At 38.0% G+C, this 14,547-nt stretch overlaps 1 protein-coding gene across 1 annotated transcript in view; it reads right to left on the bottom strand.

Moving 5' to 3' along the window:
• kcnq5b (potassium voltage-gated channel, KQT-like subfamily, member 5b) overlaps positions 1 to 14,547 on the bottom strand; it is a 163,212-nt gene that overhangs the window by 27,930 nt on the left and 120,735 nt on the right. The window contains exons 7-8 of the mRNA XM_022193395.2: positions 11,863 to 11,958; positions 192 to 286 (exon numbers count right to left, since the gene is read on the bottom strand). Coding sequence (XP_022049087.1) covers positions 192 to 286; positions 11,863 to 11,958 — 191 coding nt within the window. The remainder of the gene's footprint in view (positions 1 to 191; positions 287 to 11,862; positions 11,959 to 14,547) is intronic.

A 14,547-nucleotide genomic window follows, 5' to 3' on the forward strand; every position in this document is an offset into this window, starting at 1 on the left:
CTTTTCTTACAAGAAAGTCACAAAATCAATACATTTGGTCAATAAAGAGAACAAAGCAACAATAAGACAGAGCAGCAGAAGGTGAACAATATAAATATAAATACAACTTGTTCATCATTGAAGTGTAGGAAAAGGTGACTAGAGGGGCAAAGACACCAAATACAGACACCAGCTGCCATAGTTGTACCTACTTTGTAGGGCTGCAGGTATGCAACGCCTTCAAGTGAGGCTTCCAGGTAGCAATGGAAACCGAGTTCTCATCAGCCGCATAACTACGCCAAACACACTGCATGCAGAATACACAAAACCAGGAGGAAGAAAAAGTACAAACAGGAGACCCAACCCCCCCAAAAAACAAAATGTAAACGGAAAAAAAAAACAAGGCCAAAGAGAAAGTGAGAAAGAAGAGAAAGAAGAGGATGAGGAGAACAGAAAAGAAAAACAAATTAAAAGAGCCGATTAGTGCAAACAAAAAAATCAGGTGTGTCACTCGTCTGCTGCTGGCCGGAGGTCAGGCATGAATACATGCCTGTGGCGGGGCAGGAGGCGTTCATAGTGCCGCCACGTGGCGTCCAGGTTGGGCCTGGCGCTGTCGGTGGAGTAATAACGCCACGCAGCCTGGTACAACATGAGGATGACGGGATGAAGAGGAGGACGAAGAGGAGACCAGAGGAAACGGTGGAGGTCAGAGGAGGTGGAGATGTGATAGGAAAGGAGAGGAGGAAGAGGACGAGGCGTATGAAGAAATACAGGTGAGCCCCAAATTAATCATGGAAAGTTTGATTGATAAGCTTTTATTGGACCAACGGGTTTCTTCTGGCACAGACAAACACATTAAAACATCCCAAAAAATAATGATTAGAAAAAACAGTTAAAAAGAAAAGACTTGTGATGTGTCCTGCCATCAGCCTAAGTCAGCTGGGAAGGACTTCAGCCGTCCATTTTGGACGATATACTAAACTATTGCGTTTTTTTCCACATTTGGACGACATACTTAACTATGAGGTTTTAGTGATATTTTGGACGACATCCTAAACTATGATGTTTTTGTCATATTTTGGACGACATGCTAAACTGACATTTTTGTGGTATTTTGAACGACAAACTAAACTGTGACGTTTTTGTGACATTTTGGAAGACATACTAAACTGATGTTTTTGTGATATTTTGGACGATATTTTGGGATGCTCTGGATCGGCGTATACGACAGCGTATACCAGTTCCCGCCAATATCCAGCAACTTCTGACAGCTATTGAAGAGGAGTGGACCACCCCCCCCAAATAAAACAAACTGCACATTTCAGAGTGGTCTTTTATTGTGGGCAGTCTAAGGCACACCTGTGCACTAATCATGGTGTCTAATCAGCATCTTGATATGGCACACCTGTGAGGTGGCATGGATTATCTCAGCAAAGGAGAAGTGCTCACGATCACAGATTTAGACAGATTTGTGAACAATATTTGAGAGAAATGGTGATATTGTGTATGTGGAAAACGTTTTAGATCTTTGAGTTCGTCTCATAAAAAATGGGAGCAAAAACAAAAGTGTTGCGTTAATATTTTTGTTGAGTGTATGAAATTATGACGTTTTTGTGCTATTGTGGACGACATACTAAACGATGATGTTTTTGTCATATTTCGGACGACATACTAAACTATGATGTTTTTTTGTCTATTTTCGGACGACATCGTAAAATATTACGTTTTTTTGTAGATTTTCGGAAAACATACTAAACTTTGACATTTTTGTCCATTTTCGGATTACATACTAAACTATGACGTGTTTTGTCCATTTTCGGACGACATACTAAACTATGACGTTTTTGTCCATTTTTGAAATACATACTAAACTATGACGTTTTTGTCCATTTTCAGATGACGTACTAAACTTTGACGTTTTTGTCCATTTTCGGAAAACATACTAAACTTTGACATTTTTGTCCATTTTCGGATTACATACTAAACTATGACGTATTTTGTCCATTTTCGGACGACATACTAAACTATGACGTTTTTGACCATTTTCGGACGACATACTAAACTATGACGTGTTTTATCCATTTTCGGACGACATACTAAACTATGACGTTTTTGACCATTTTCGGACGACATACTAAACTATGACGTGTTTTGTCCATTTTCGGACGACATAATAAAACTATCACGTTTTTGTCTATTTTTGGACAAAATTCATGATGATTTTTTTTATTTCAAAGATAACTGTTCCATTGTGTTTTTACAGCCTACTTTACATTATTTCATCATATGGCATGTTTGTTTTTTGGCCTTTTTTTTCTTTTATGCGATATTTGCAGTGAAAGACAGACCGAAGACATGCAGCAAAGGACCGCGAGCAGGAATCGAACACAGGCCACTGCATCGGGGACCTGCCCCTGTACTTGGGCTGCCTGCTTAACCCGTTGAGCTACAGGGGGACTTTGAAGTTTTTTGTCAATTTTCGGATGACATACTAAACTATGACATATTTTGTCCAGCCCTTTGCTGCATATCTTCTCTCTGTTTCCGTTCTGTCTTTCACTGTATCTGTCAAATAAAAGAAAAAAAAGGCCAATGGAAAAAAAAAACATGTCATATGATGAAATAATATAAAGTAGGCCGTGAAAAACACAATAGAGCAGTTATCTTTGAAATAAAAAAAATCATCATGAATTTTGTCCAAAAATGTCCAAAAATAGACAAAAATGTCATAGCTTAGTATGTCGTCCGAAAATGGACAAAAAATGTCATAGTTTAGTATGTCGTCTGAAAAAGGACAAAAAAAGTCATAGTTTAGTATGTCGTCCAAAAATGGACAAAAACGTCATAGTTTAGTATGTCGTCCAAAAAATTGACAAAAAACGTCATTTTTTCTCCGAAAATGGACAAAAACTTCATAGTTTAGTATGTCATCCGAAAATGGACAAAAAAACATCATAGTTTAGTATGTCGTCTAAAAATGGACAAAAAAGCCATATGTCGAATAAAAAAACATATTTTTAACGTGTCGTAAAAGCACGCCATATGATGGGACCCCATATAGCTCAACAGGTTAACCGGGTGACCCACACACAGGGGCTGGTCCCTGATGCAGCAGCCTGTATTTGATTCCTGCTCCCGGCCCTTTGATGCATATCTTCTGTCTGTCTTTCTTTCACTGCAACTACCACATGAAACAAAAAAATCCCATGCCATATGATGAAATAATGTGAAGTAGGCCGTGAAAAACACAATAGAGCAGTTATCTTTGAAAAAAAAACATCATGAATTTTGTCCAAAAAAACGTCATAGTTTAGTATGTCGCCCGAAAATGGACAAAAACGTCATAGTTTAGTATGTCGTCCGAAAATGGACAAAACACGTCATAGTTTAGTATGTCGTCCGAAAATGGACAAAAAACTCCATAGTATAGTATGTAGAATAAAATGCCATATTTTTAACATGTCGTAAAAACATGCCATGTGATGGGCCCCCATATAGCTCAACGGGTTATGCGGGCCACCCACGTACAGGGGCTGGTCCTCGATGCAGCGGCCCGTGTTCGATTCCCGCTTACAGCCCTTTGCTGCATATCTTCTCTCTGTTCTGCCTGTCTGCAACTATCACATAAAAGAAAAAAGAGGCCAATAAAAAAACACGCCATATGATGAAGTAATGTAAAGTAGGCCGTGATAAACAGTATAGAGCAGTTTTCTATGAAAAAAAAATCATCATGAATTTTGTCCAAAAAAAATGCCATAGTGTGGTATGTCGAAAAAACTGCCAAATTTTAAACATGTCATAAAAACATGTCATATGATGAACCCCCGAATAGCTCAACGGGTTAAGTGGGTGACCCATGTACAGGGGCAGGTCCCCGAAAAAAAGCCGTATGACGAAATAATGTAAAGTAGGCCTTGAAAAACACAATAGAGCAGTTATCTTTGAAATAAGAAAACATCATGAATTTTGTCCAAAAAACGTCATAGTTCAGTTTGTCATCCGAAAATGGATAAAAAACATCATAGTTTAGTATGTCGTCCGAAAATGTACAAAAAAAGTTATAATTAATTATGTCGTCCGGAAATGGACAAAACACGTCATAGTTTAGTATGCAATCCGAAAATGGACAACAAAACGTCAAAGTCCCCCGTATAGCTCAACTAGTTAAGTGGGTGACCCACGTACAGGGACAGGTCCCTGACGCAGCGGCCTGTGTTCGATTCCTGCTTGCAGCCCTTTGCTGCGTATCTTCTGTCTGTCTTTCACTGCAACTATCACATAAAATAAAAAACAAGCGAAAGTTTTTTAAAAAGCCATATGATGAAATAATGTAAAGTAGGACGTGAAAAACACAATAGAACGGTTATCTTTGAAATAAGAAAACATGATGAATTTCGTCCAAAAAACGTTGCAGTTTAGTATGTCGTTCAAAAATGGACAAAAAACGTCATAGTGTAATATGTAATCCGAAAATGGACAAAAAATGTCACGGTTACCTCCGCCAAGGAGGTTATGTGACACCCGGCGTTTGTCTGTCTGTCTGTCTGTCTGTGTGTTTGCAAGATAACTCAAAAACGCTTGGGCAGATTCACATGAAATTTTCAGGGGATGTAAACTGTGGTAAGAGGAAGAACTGATTTAACGTTTAGTATGTTGTCCAAAATGTGACAAAAAATCTGTTCAGTGTGTTGTCCAAAATATGATACAAAATGTCATAGTTTAGTACGTCATCCAAATGAGGAAAAAATGTCATAGTTTAGTATGTCGTCCAAAATATGACAAAAACATCAGTTTAGTGTGTTGTCCAAAACATGACAAACTAGAAAAGCACTCAGAGAGGGCAGACCTTCGTCAAGGATAGGGAGGAAAACAGGAAACCCATGCAGTAAAGGATCGTGAGCTGGAATCGAACCTGCATCTCTGACTCAGTTCTGTTTACAAAGCACCTTCTTAACCAGTTGAGCTATCTGGACACCTTGCTCTAACTGGTTGGACGACATACTAACCTATGATGTTTTTGTCATATTTTGGACCACATACTAAAACATACTAAAAGATTCAAAGTGATCCAGAATCCAGGATCCTTTCCGGATTGCCACCCAAATTAAATCAGCTCTTCCTCTTACCATAGTCTACATCCCCTCAAAATTTCATCTGAATCTGCCCAGGCGTTTTTGAGTTATCTTGCTAACAGATAAACAGACAGACAGACACAGAAACAGCGGGTGTCACATAATCTCCTTGGCGGAGGTAACTATGACATTTTTACCTCCGCCAAGGAGGTTATATGACACCCGAAAATGGACAAAAAACGTCAAAGTTTGGTATGTCGTCCATTTTCGGACGACATACTGAACTATGATGTTTTTTGTCCATTTTCGGACGACATACTAAAGTAAGACGTTTTTGTCCATTTTCGGACGACATACTATACTATGTCATTTTTTCTCCATTTTCGGACGACATACTATACTATGTCATTTTTTCTCCATTTTTGGAGAAAAAAAATAACGTTTTTTGGTCCATTTTCAGACGACATTCTAAACTATGACGTTTTTTTATCCATTTTCGGACGACATACTAAACTGTGATATTTTTTTGGACAAAATTCATGATGTTTTTTTATTTCAAAGATAAGTGCGCTATTGTGTTTTTTACAGCCTACTTTACATTATTTCATCATACGGCATGTTATTTTTATTGACTTTTTTTGTTTTATGTGGTAGTTGCAGTGAGAGAAAGACAGAAAGAAGATATGCAGCAGAGGGCTGCGAGTGGGAATCAAACACGGGTCGCTGCATCGTGGACCAGCCCCTGTACGTGGGTCACCTGCTTAACCCGTTGAGCGATATGGGGGGCCTATCATATGGCATGCTTTTACAACATGCTAAAAATATGGGTTTTTTATTCGACATGGCGTTTTTGTCCATTTTTGGACGACATACTAAACTATGACGTTTTCGTCTATTTTTGGACGACAAACTCAACTGTGAGGTTTTTGTCCATTTTCGAGGAAAAAATGACATTTTTTGTCCATTTTCGGACGACATACTAAACCATGACGTTTTTGTCCATTTTCGGTCAACATACTAAACTATGACGTTTTTACCCATTTTCGGAGAAAAAATTACTTTTTCTGTCCATTTTCAGACAACATACTAAACTATGACGTTTTTTGTCCATTTTCGGACGACATACTAAATTATGAAATTTTTTTGTCCATTTTCAGACGACATACTATAGTATGGCGTGTTTTGTCCATTTTCAGACGACATACGAAGCTTTGACGTTTTTGTCCATTTTTGGACGACATACTAAACTATGACGTTTTTTGTCCATTTTCGGACGACATACTATACTATGTCTTTTTTGTCCATTTTCAGACGACATACTAAACTATGACGTTTTTTGTCCAATTTCGGACGACATACTAAACTATTACGTTTTTTTGCACATTTTCGGGCAACATACTAAACTTTGACGTTTTTTGTCCATTTTCGGACGACATACTAAACTATGAAGTTTTTGTCCATTTTCGGAGAAAAAAAAAATAACGTTTTTTCGTCCATTTTCAGACGACATTCTAAACTATGACGTTTTTTTATCCATTTTCGGACGACATACTAAACTGTGATATTTTTTGTCCAATTTCGGACGACATACTAAACTTTGACGTTTTTGTCCATTTTCGGACGACATACTAAACTATTACGTTTTTTTGCACATTTTCGGACGACATACTATACTATGTCATTTTTTCTCCATTTTCGGACGACATACTATACTATGTCATTTTTTCTCCATTTTCGGAGAAAAAAAATAACGTTTTTTGGTCCATTTTCAGACGACATTCTAAACTATGACGTTTTTTTATCCATTTTCGGACGACATACTAAACTGATATTTTTTTGACAAAATTCATGATGTTTTTTTATTTCAAAGATAAGTGCGCTATTGTGGTTTTTACAGCCTACTTTACATTATTTCATCATACGGCATGTTATTTTTATTGGCTTTTTTTGTTTTATGTGGTAGTTGCAGTGAAAGAAAGACAGAAAGAAGATATGCAGCAGAGGGCTGCGAGTGGGAATCAAACACGGGTCGCTGCATCGTGGACCAGCCCCTGTACGTGGGTCACCTGCTTAACCCGTTGAGCTATATGGGGGGCCTATCATATGGCATGCTTTTACAACATGCTAAAAATATGGGTTTTTTATTCGACATGGCGTTTTTGTCCATGTTTGGACGACATACTAAACTATGACGTTTTCGTCCATTTTTGGACGACAAACTCAACTATGAGGTTTTTGTCCATTTTTGAGGAAAAAATGACATTTTTTGTCCATTTTCGGACGACATACTAAACCATGACGTTTTTGTCCATTTTCGGTCAACATACTAAACTATGACGTTTTTACCCATTTTCGGAGAAAAAATTACGTTTTCTGTCCATTTTCAGACAACATACTAAACTATGACGTTTTTTGGCACATTTTTGGTCAACATACTAAACTTCGACGTTTTTTGTCCATTTTCGGTCAACATACTAAACTATGACGTTTTTGTACATTTTCCGGGAAAAAATGACGTTTTCTGTCCATTTTCAGACAACATACTAAACTATGACGTTTTTGCCCATTTTCGGACGACATACTAAATTTTGACTTTTTTTGTCCATTTTCAGACGACATGCTATAGTATGGCATGTTTTGTCCATTTTCAGACGACATACTAAGCTTTGACGTTTTTGTCCATTTTCGGACGACATACTAAACTATGATGTTTTTTGTCCATTTTCGGAGAAAAAATAATGTTTTGTGTCCATTTTCGGACGACATACTAAACTATGACGTTTTTGTCCATTTTCGGACGACATACTAAACTTTGACGTTTTTGTCCATTTTCGGACAACATACTAAACTATGACATTTTTTGTCCATTTTCGGATGATATACTAAACTATGACGTGTTTTGTCCATTTTCGGACAACATACTAAACGTTGACGTTTTTGTCCATTTTCGGACAACATACTAAACTTTGACGTTTTTTGTCCATTTTTGGACAACATACTAAACCATGACGTTTTTGTCCATTTTCGGTCAACATACTAAACTATGACGTTTTTACCCATTTTCGGAGAAAAAATTACGTTTTCTGTCCATTTTCAGACAACATACTAAACTATGACGTTTTTTGGCACATTTTTGGTCAACATACTAAACTTCGACGTTTTTTGTCCATTTTCGGTCAACATACTAAACTATGACGTTTTTGTACATTTTCCGGGAAAAAATGACGTTTTCTGTCCATTTTCAGACAACATACTAAACTATGACGTTTTTGCCCATTTTCGGACGACATACTAAATTTTGACTTTTTTTGTCCATTTTCAGACGACATGCTATAGTATGGCATGTTTTGTCCATTTTCAGACGACATACTAAGCTTTGACGTTTTTGTCCATTTTCGGACGACATACTAAACTATGATGTTTTTTGTCCATTTTCGGAGAAAAAATAATGTTTTGTGTCCATTTTCGGACGACATACTAAACTATGACGTTTTTGTCCATTTTCGGACGACATACTAAACTTTGACGTTTTTGTCCATTTTCGGACAACATACTAAACTATGACATTTTTTGTCCATTTTCGGATGATATACTAAACTATGACGTGTTTTGTCCATTTTCGGACAACATACTAAACGTTGACGTTTTTGTCCATTTTCGGACAACATACTAAACTTTGACGTTTTTTGTCCATTTTTGGACAACATACTAAACTATGACGTTTTTTTCCATTTTCGGACGACATACTAAACTGTGATTTTTTTTGGACAAAATTCATGATGTTCTTTTATTTCAAAGATAACTGTTCTATTGTGTTTTTCACAGCCTACTTTACATTATTTCATCATACGGCATGTTTTTTTTTATTGGCTTTTTTTGTTTTATGTGGGAGTCGCAGTGAAAGAAAGACAGAAAGAAGATATGCAGCAGAGGGCTGCGAGTGGGAATCAAACACGGGTCGCTGCATCGTGGACCAGCCCCTGTACGTGGGTCAACTGCTTAACCCGTTGAGCTATATGGGGGGCCTATCATATGGCATGCTTTTACAACATGCTAAAAATATGGGTTTTTTATTCGACATGGCGTTTTTGTCCATTTTTGGACGACATACTAAACCATGACGTTTTTGTCCATTTTCGGTCAACATACTAAACTATGACGTTTTTTCCCATTTTCGGAGAAAAAATTACGTTTTCTGTCCATTTTCAGACAACATACTAAACTATGACGTTTTTTTGTCCATTTTCAGACGACATACTATAGTATGGCATGTTTTGTCCATTTTCAGACGACATACTAAGCTTTGACGTTTTTGTCCATTTTCGGACGACATACTAAGCTATGACGTTTTTTGTCCATTTTCGGACGACATACTATACTATGTCATTTTTTGTCCATTTTCGGACGACATACTAAAGTATGACGTTTTTGTCCATTTTCGGACGACATACTAAACTATTACGTTTTTTTGCACATTTTCGGGCAACATACTAAACTTTGACGTTTTTTGTCCATTTTCGGACGACATACTAAACTATGAAGTTTTTGTCCATTTTCGGAGAAAAAAAAATAACGTTTTTTTCGTCCATTTTCAGACGACATTCTAAACTATGACGTCTTTTTATCCATTTTTGGACGACATACTAAACTGTGATTTTTTTGGACAAAATTCATGATGTTTTTTTATTTCAAAGATAAGTGCTCTATTGTGTTTTTTACAGCCTACTTTACATTATTTCATCATACGGCATGTTATTTTTATTGGCTTTTTTTGTTTTATGTGGTAGTTGCAGTGAAAGAAAGACAGAAAGAAGATATGCAGCAGAGGGCTGCGAGTGGGAATCGAACACGGGTCGCTGCGTCGTGGGTCACCTGCTTAACCCATTGAGCTATATGGGGGGCCTATCATATGGCATGCTTTTACAACATGCTAAAAATATGGGTTTTTTATTCGACATGGCGTTTTTGTCCATTTTTGGACGACATACTAAACTATGACATTTCTTGTCCATTTTCGGCTGACATACTAAACTATGACCTTTTTTGGACAAAATTCCTGATGGTTTTTTCACTTCAAAGATAACTGCTCTATTGTGTATTTTAATGCCTACTTTACATTATTTTGTCATATGGCTTTTTTTTTAATTGGCCTATTTGTTTCTTTTATGCGATAGTCGCAGTGAAAGACAGACAGGAAACAGAGAGAAGATATGCAGCAAAGGCCCGTGAGCGGGAATCGAACATGGGCTGCTGCGTCAGGGACCAGCCCCTGTACGTGGGTCGTCTGCTTCACCCGTTGAGCTATACAGGGGCCCATCATATGGCATCTTTTTAAGACATGTTCAAAAAATTTGACAGTGTTTTTGACATACTGTACTATGGCGTTTTTTTCGACAAAATTCATGATGATTCTTTTTTTTCAAAGAAAACTGCTCTATGCTGTTTTTCACGGCCTACTTTACATTATTTCATCATATGGCCTGTTTTTAAAAATGGCATTTTTTTCAACATACTATACTATGGCGTTTTTTTGGCCCCAATTCATGATGATTTTTTTTCACATTTTGTAGTAGGATCACAATCGTGATCATCAGCATGTAGCAGACACAGTGTTCACGTCACGTTTACAGCGATGCTGTGCAGACTGCTATATCTGGCAATGGGAAATCTTTAACAAAGCCGTGGATCCAAATTATCAGCCACATCAATGCCTAAATTTCATCACTTGGTCCTTGTGTTATTTCTGACTTCCTCTCACAATTTCATCCAAACCCATTAGTCTGTTTTTAAGTAATGTTTCTCACAGACAGACAGACAAACACACAGATTCACAAACAAATGTACCCTGACCGTCACATGACTCCACCGTTCCTTGGTGGAGTAAAAGTAAATCTACATCTTTACAATTTGTTATTTACTCTTTTCCAATGTGTGACCATAAAACTGCAGTAATACTGTATTTATATCAGGTTAATAAAATAATTACACAGATATTCACAGTTATTTTCACAGTTTTCAGAGTTTGCAAATGTTGCAGCAGTTTTTACAAATTTTTCTCACAAGCTTGCCACCAGGTATTTCCAGCTTTTACTGATTATTTTATAGTGTATAATTTGGTATTTATAGCATTTTTAGCAAAAAAAACATATGCACGCACGCACGCGCACACACACACACACACACACACACACACACACACACACACACACACACACACACACACACACACACACACACACACACACACACACACACACACACACACACACACACACACACACACACACACAGATAAACAAATGGCAAAAGATGGTTTAACACACTGTTGGAGATGTTAATGATATATTTTAAGTATATGCCATTTCCAGAAGAAACCTATCGGTCACATAAGAATTTGCTATACATCAAGCTTTGTTGTGAGAATGAATAACTGTAAATGAGGAAGACGATACATGTGAGGATCAGGCAGTAGATAGGATGGAGGTGGCAAGAATATGTTTAACAAACTGGTGTTTCTGCATTGAAAAAAAATCCCAGAGATTCAAGATTTTCCTGCAGGGTGAAGGTGAGGCGGCTGGACATGTTATCTGCTTTTCACTGGATAGTTTGAGGGTTTAGGGAGTCCACGGAGGAAAAAGAGAAACTAGAGAGGTCATTTATGGATTTTAATCATATGCTGTATGATGCAAAAATTCAGCTTACATAGACACTGTGGTGCATTTTTTTCAAATGGCTCCAACAATTCATCATCAGTAATATTATTTTCAATTTCCAAATCCACAACAGTAAAGTGAAAGCAAACAGGTCTTACCTGGATGAGGTAGGCGGCTGGGTTCCGTCTTTTCTCAAAGTGCTTCTGTCTGTGCTGCTCCTGGACCTTCAAGGCAAAGCCTGAACCTAGAATACCCTGGAGGGACATTAACAGTATAAATACACAAAACAGGAAGAAATACTACATGCACTTGTACACCAGAGAAGCTCAGGTATCATTTATCTGCAAAGAAAAGTGTTACAATACCATCAAGAAGTACCATTTTGTACTCCTTTGGCTATTTCAAAATTTGTTAAAGATCCCTCAGCAGTTTTATGCTGGAGACAATGCGGTAAAATAGGATATCGCACACACATATTCTGGGATTGTCCAGTTATCTTTGAATACTGGAAAATATTAAAGAGGAAATCGAAACAATTCTGAAAAAAAGAAATCCCTTCAAATGTAATGTTTTACTTACTTGGTGTTATACCGGTCGACCTTATCAGTGCTGACCAAAGATATACACACGTGGACAAAATTGTTGGTACCCCTCAGTTAAAGAAGGAAAAACCCACAATTCTCACTGAAATCACTTGAAACTCACAAAAGTAACAATAAATAAAAATTTATTGAAAATTAAATAATCAAAATCAGCCATCACTTTTGAATTGTTGATTAACATAATTATTTAAAAAAACAAACTAATGAAACAGGGCTGGACAAAAATGATGGTACCCATAACTTAATATTTTGTTGCACAACCTTTTGAGGCAATCACTGCAATTAAACGATTTCTGTATTTGTCAATGAGCGTTCTGCAGCTGTCAACAGGTATTTTGGCCCACTCCTCATGAGCAAACAGCTCCAGTTGTCTCAGGTTTGATGGGTGTCTTCTCCAAATGGCATGTTTCAGCTCCTTCCACATATGTTCAATGGGATTCAGATCTGGGCTCATAGAAGGCCACTTTAGAATAGTCCAACGCTTTTCTCTCAGCCATTCTTGGGTGTTTTTGGTTGTGTGTTTTGGATCGTTGTCCTGTTGGAAGACCCATGACCTGCGACTGAGACCAAGCTTTCTGACACTAGGCAGCACATTTCTCTCCAGAATGCCTTGATAGTCTTCAGATTTCATCGTACCTTGCACACTTTCAAGACACCCTGTGCCAGATGCAGCAAAGCAGCCCCAAAACATTACTGAGCCTCCTCCATGTTTCACCGTAGGGACAGTGTTCTTTTCTTCGTATGCTTGGTTTTTGAGTCTATGAACATAGAGTTGATGTGCCTTACCAAAAAGCTCCAGTTTGGTCTCATCTGTCCAAAGGACATTCTCCCAGAAGCTTTGTGGCTTGTCAACATGCATTTTTGCAAATTCCAGTCTGGCTTTTTTATGAGTTTTTTTCAGCAGTGGTGTCCTCCTTGGTCATCTCCCATGAAGTCCACTTTGGCTCAAACGACGACGAATGGTGCGATCTGACACTGATGTACCTTGGCCTTGGAGTTCACCTTTAATTTCTTTGGAGGTTGCTCTGGGCTCTTTGGATACAATTCCAACGATCCGTCTCTTCAATTTGTCATCAATTTTCCTCTTGCGGCCACGTCCAGGGAGGTTGGCTACTGTCCCGTGGGTCTTGAACTTCTGAATAATATGAGCCACTGTTGTCACAGGAACTTCAAGCTGTTTAGAGATGGTCTTATAGCCTTTACCTTTAAGATGTTTGTCTATAATTTTTTTTCGGATGTCCTGGGACAATTCTCTCCTTCGCTTTCTGTTGTCCATGTTCAGTGTGGTACACACCTTTTCACCAAACAGCAGGGTGACTACTTGTCTCCCTTTAAATAGGCAGACTGACTGATTATGAGTTTGGAAACACCTGTGATGTCAATTAAATGACACACCTGAGTTAATCATGTCACTCTGGTCAAATAGTTTTCAATCTTTTATTAGAGGTACCATCATTTTTGTCCAGGCCTGTTTCATTAGTTTTTTTTTTTTAAATAATTATGTTAATCAACAATTCAAAAGTAATGGCTGTTTTTGATTATTTAATTTTCAATAAATTTTTATTTATTGTTACTTTTGTGAGTTTCAAGTGATTTCAGTGAGAATTGTGGGTTTTTCCTTCTTTAACTGAGGGGTACCAACAATTTTGTCCACGTGTGTATTCTGCATATTTTATTGCTAGTTGCTAAGAAAACTGTAATGGCAAATTGGAAGAATGTTAAATCACCGATTGTGGATAAGTGGAAGCAGAGGTTAAAACAGACGTATCTTATGGACACAACAACTGAGAATTTTTTGATCGGAGGTGGAGCATGGTCGGAAATTACCTGATAATGTGAACTGTTTGGGTTGTTGAGGTAGTTCTTTGAGTAATGGAAACAGGCCCTGACACGTGATGAGTGTCAGGGCCTGACACACCTGTGTGTGTGAATGTGTACATGTGTATATAGGGGTATGTTCCATCCATCCATTCTCTATACACTGCTTTATCCTCACTAGGGTCGCGGGGGTGCTGGAGCCTATCTCTGCTGACTCCGGCGAAGGCAGGGGACACCCTGGACAGGTCGCCAGTCCGTCCCAGGGCTACATATACAGACAAACAATCACACTCACATTCACACCTACGGGCAATTTAGAGTATCCAATTAACCTCAGCATATTTTTGGACTGTGGGAGGAAGCCGGAGTGCCCGGAGAAAACCCACGCATGCACAGGGAGAACATGCAAACTCCATGCAGAAA

Source organism: Acanthochromis polyacanthus, chromosome 3, assembly GCF_021347895.1.
Source record: "Acanthochromis polyacanthus isolate Apoly-LR-REF ecotype Palm Island chromosome 3, KAUST_Apoly_ChrSc, whole genome shotgun sequence".
Classification (NCBI taxonomy): Eukaryota; Metazoa; Chordata; class Actinopteri; family Pomacentridae; genus Acanthochromis; species Acanthochromis polyacanthus.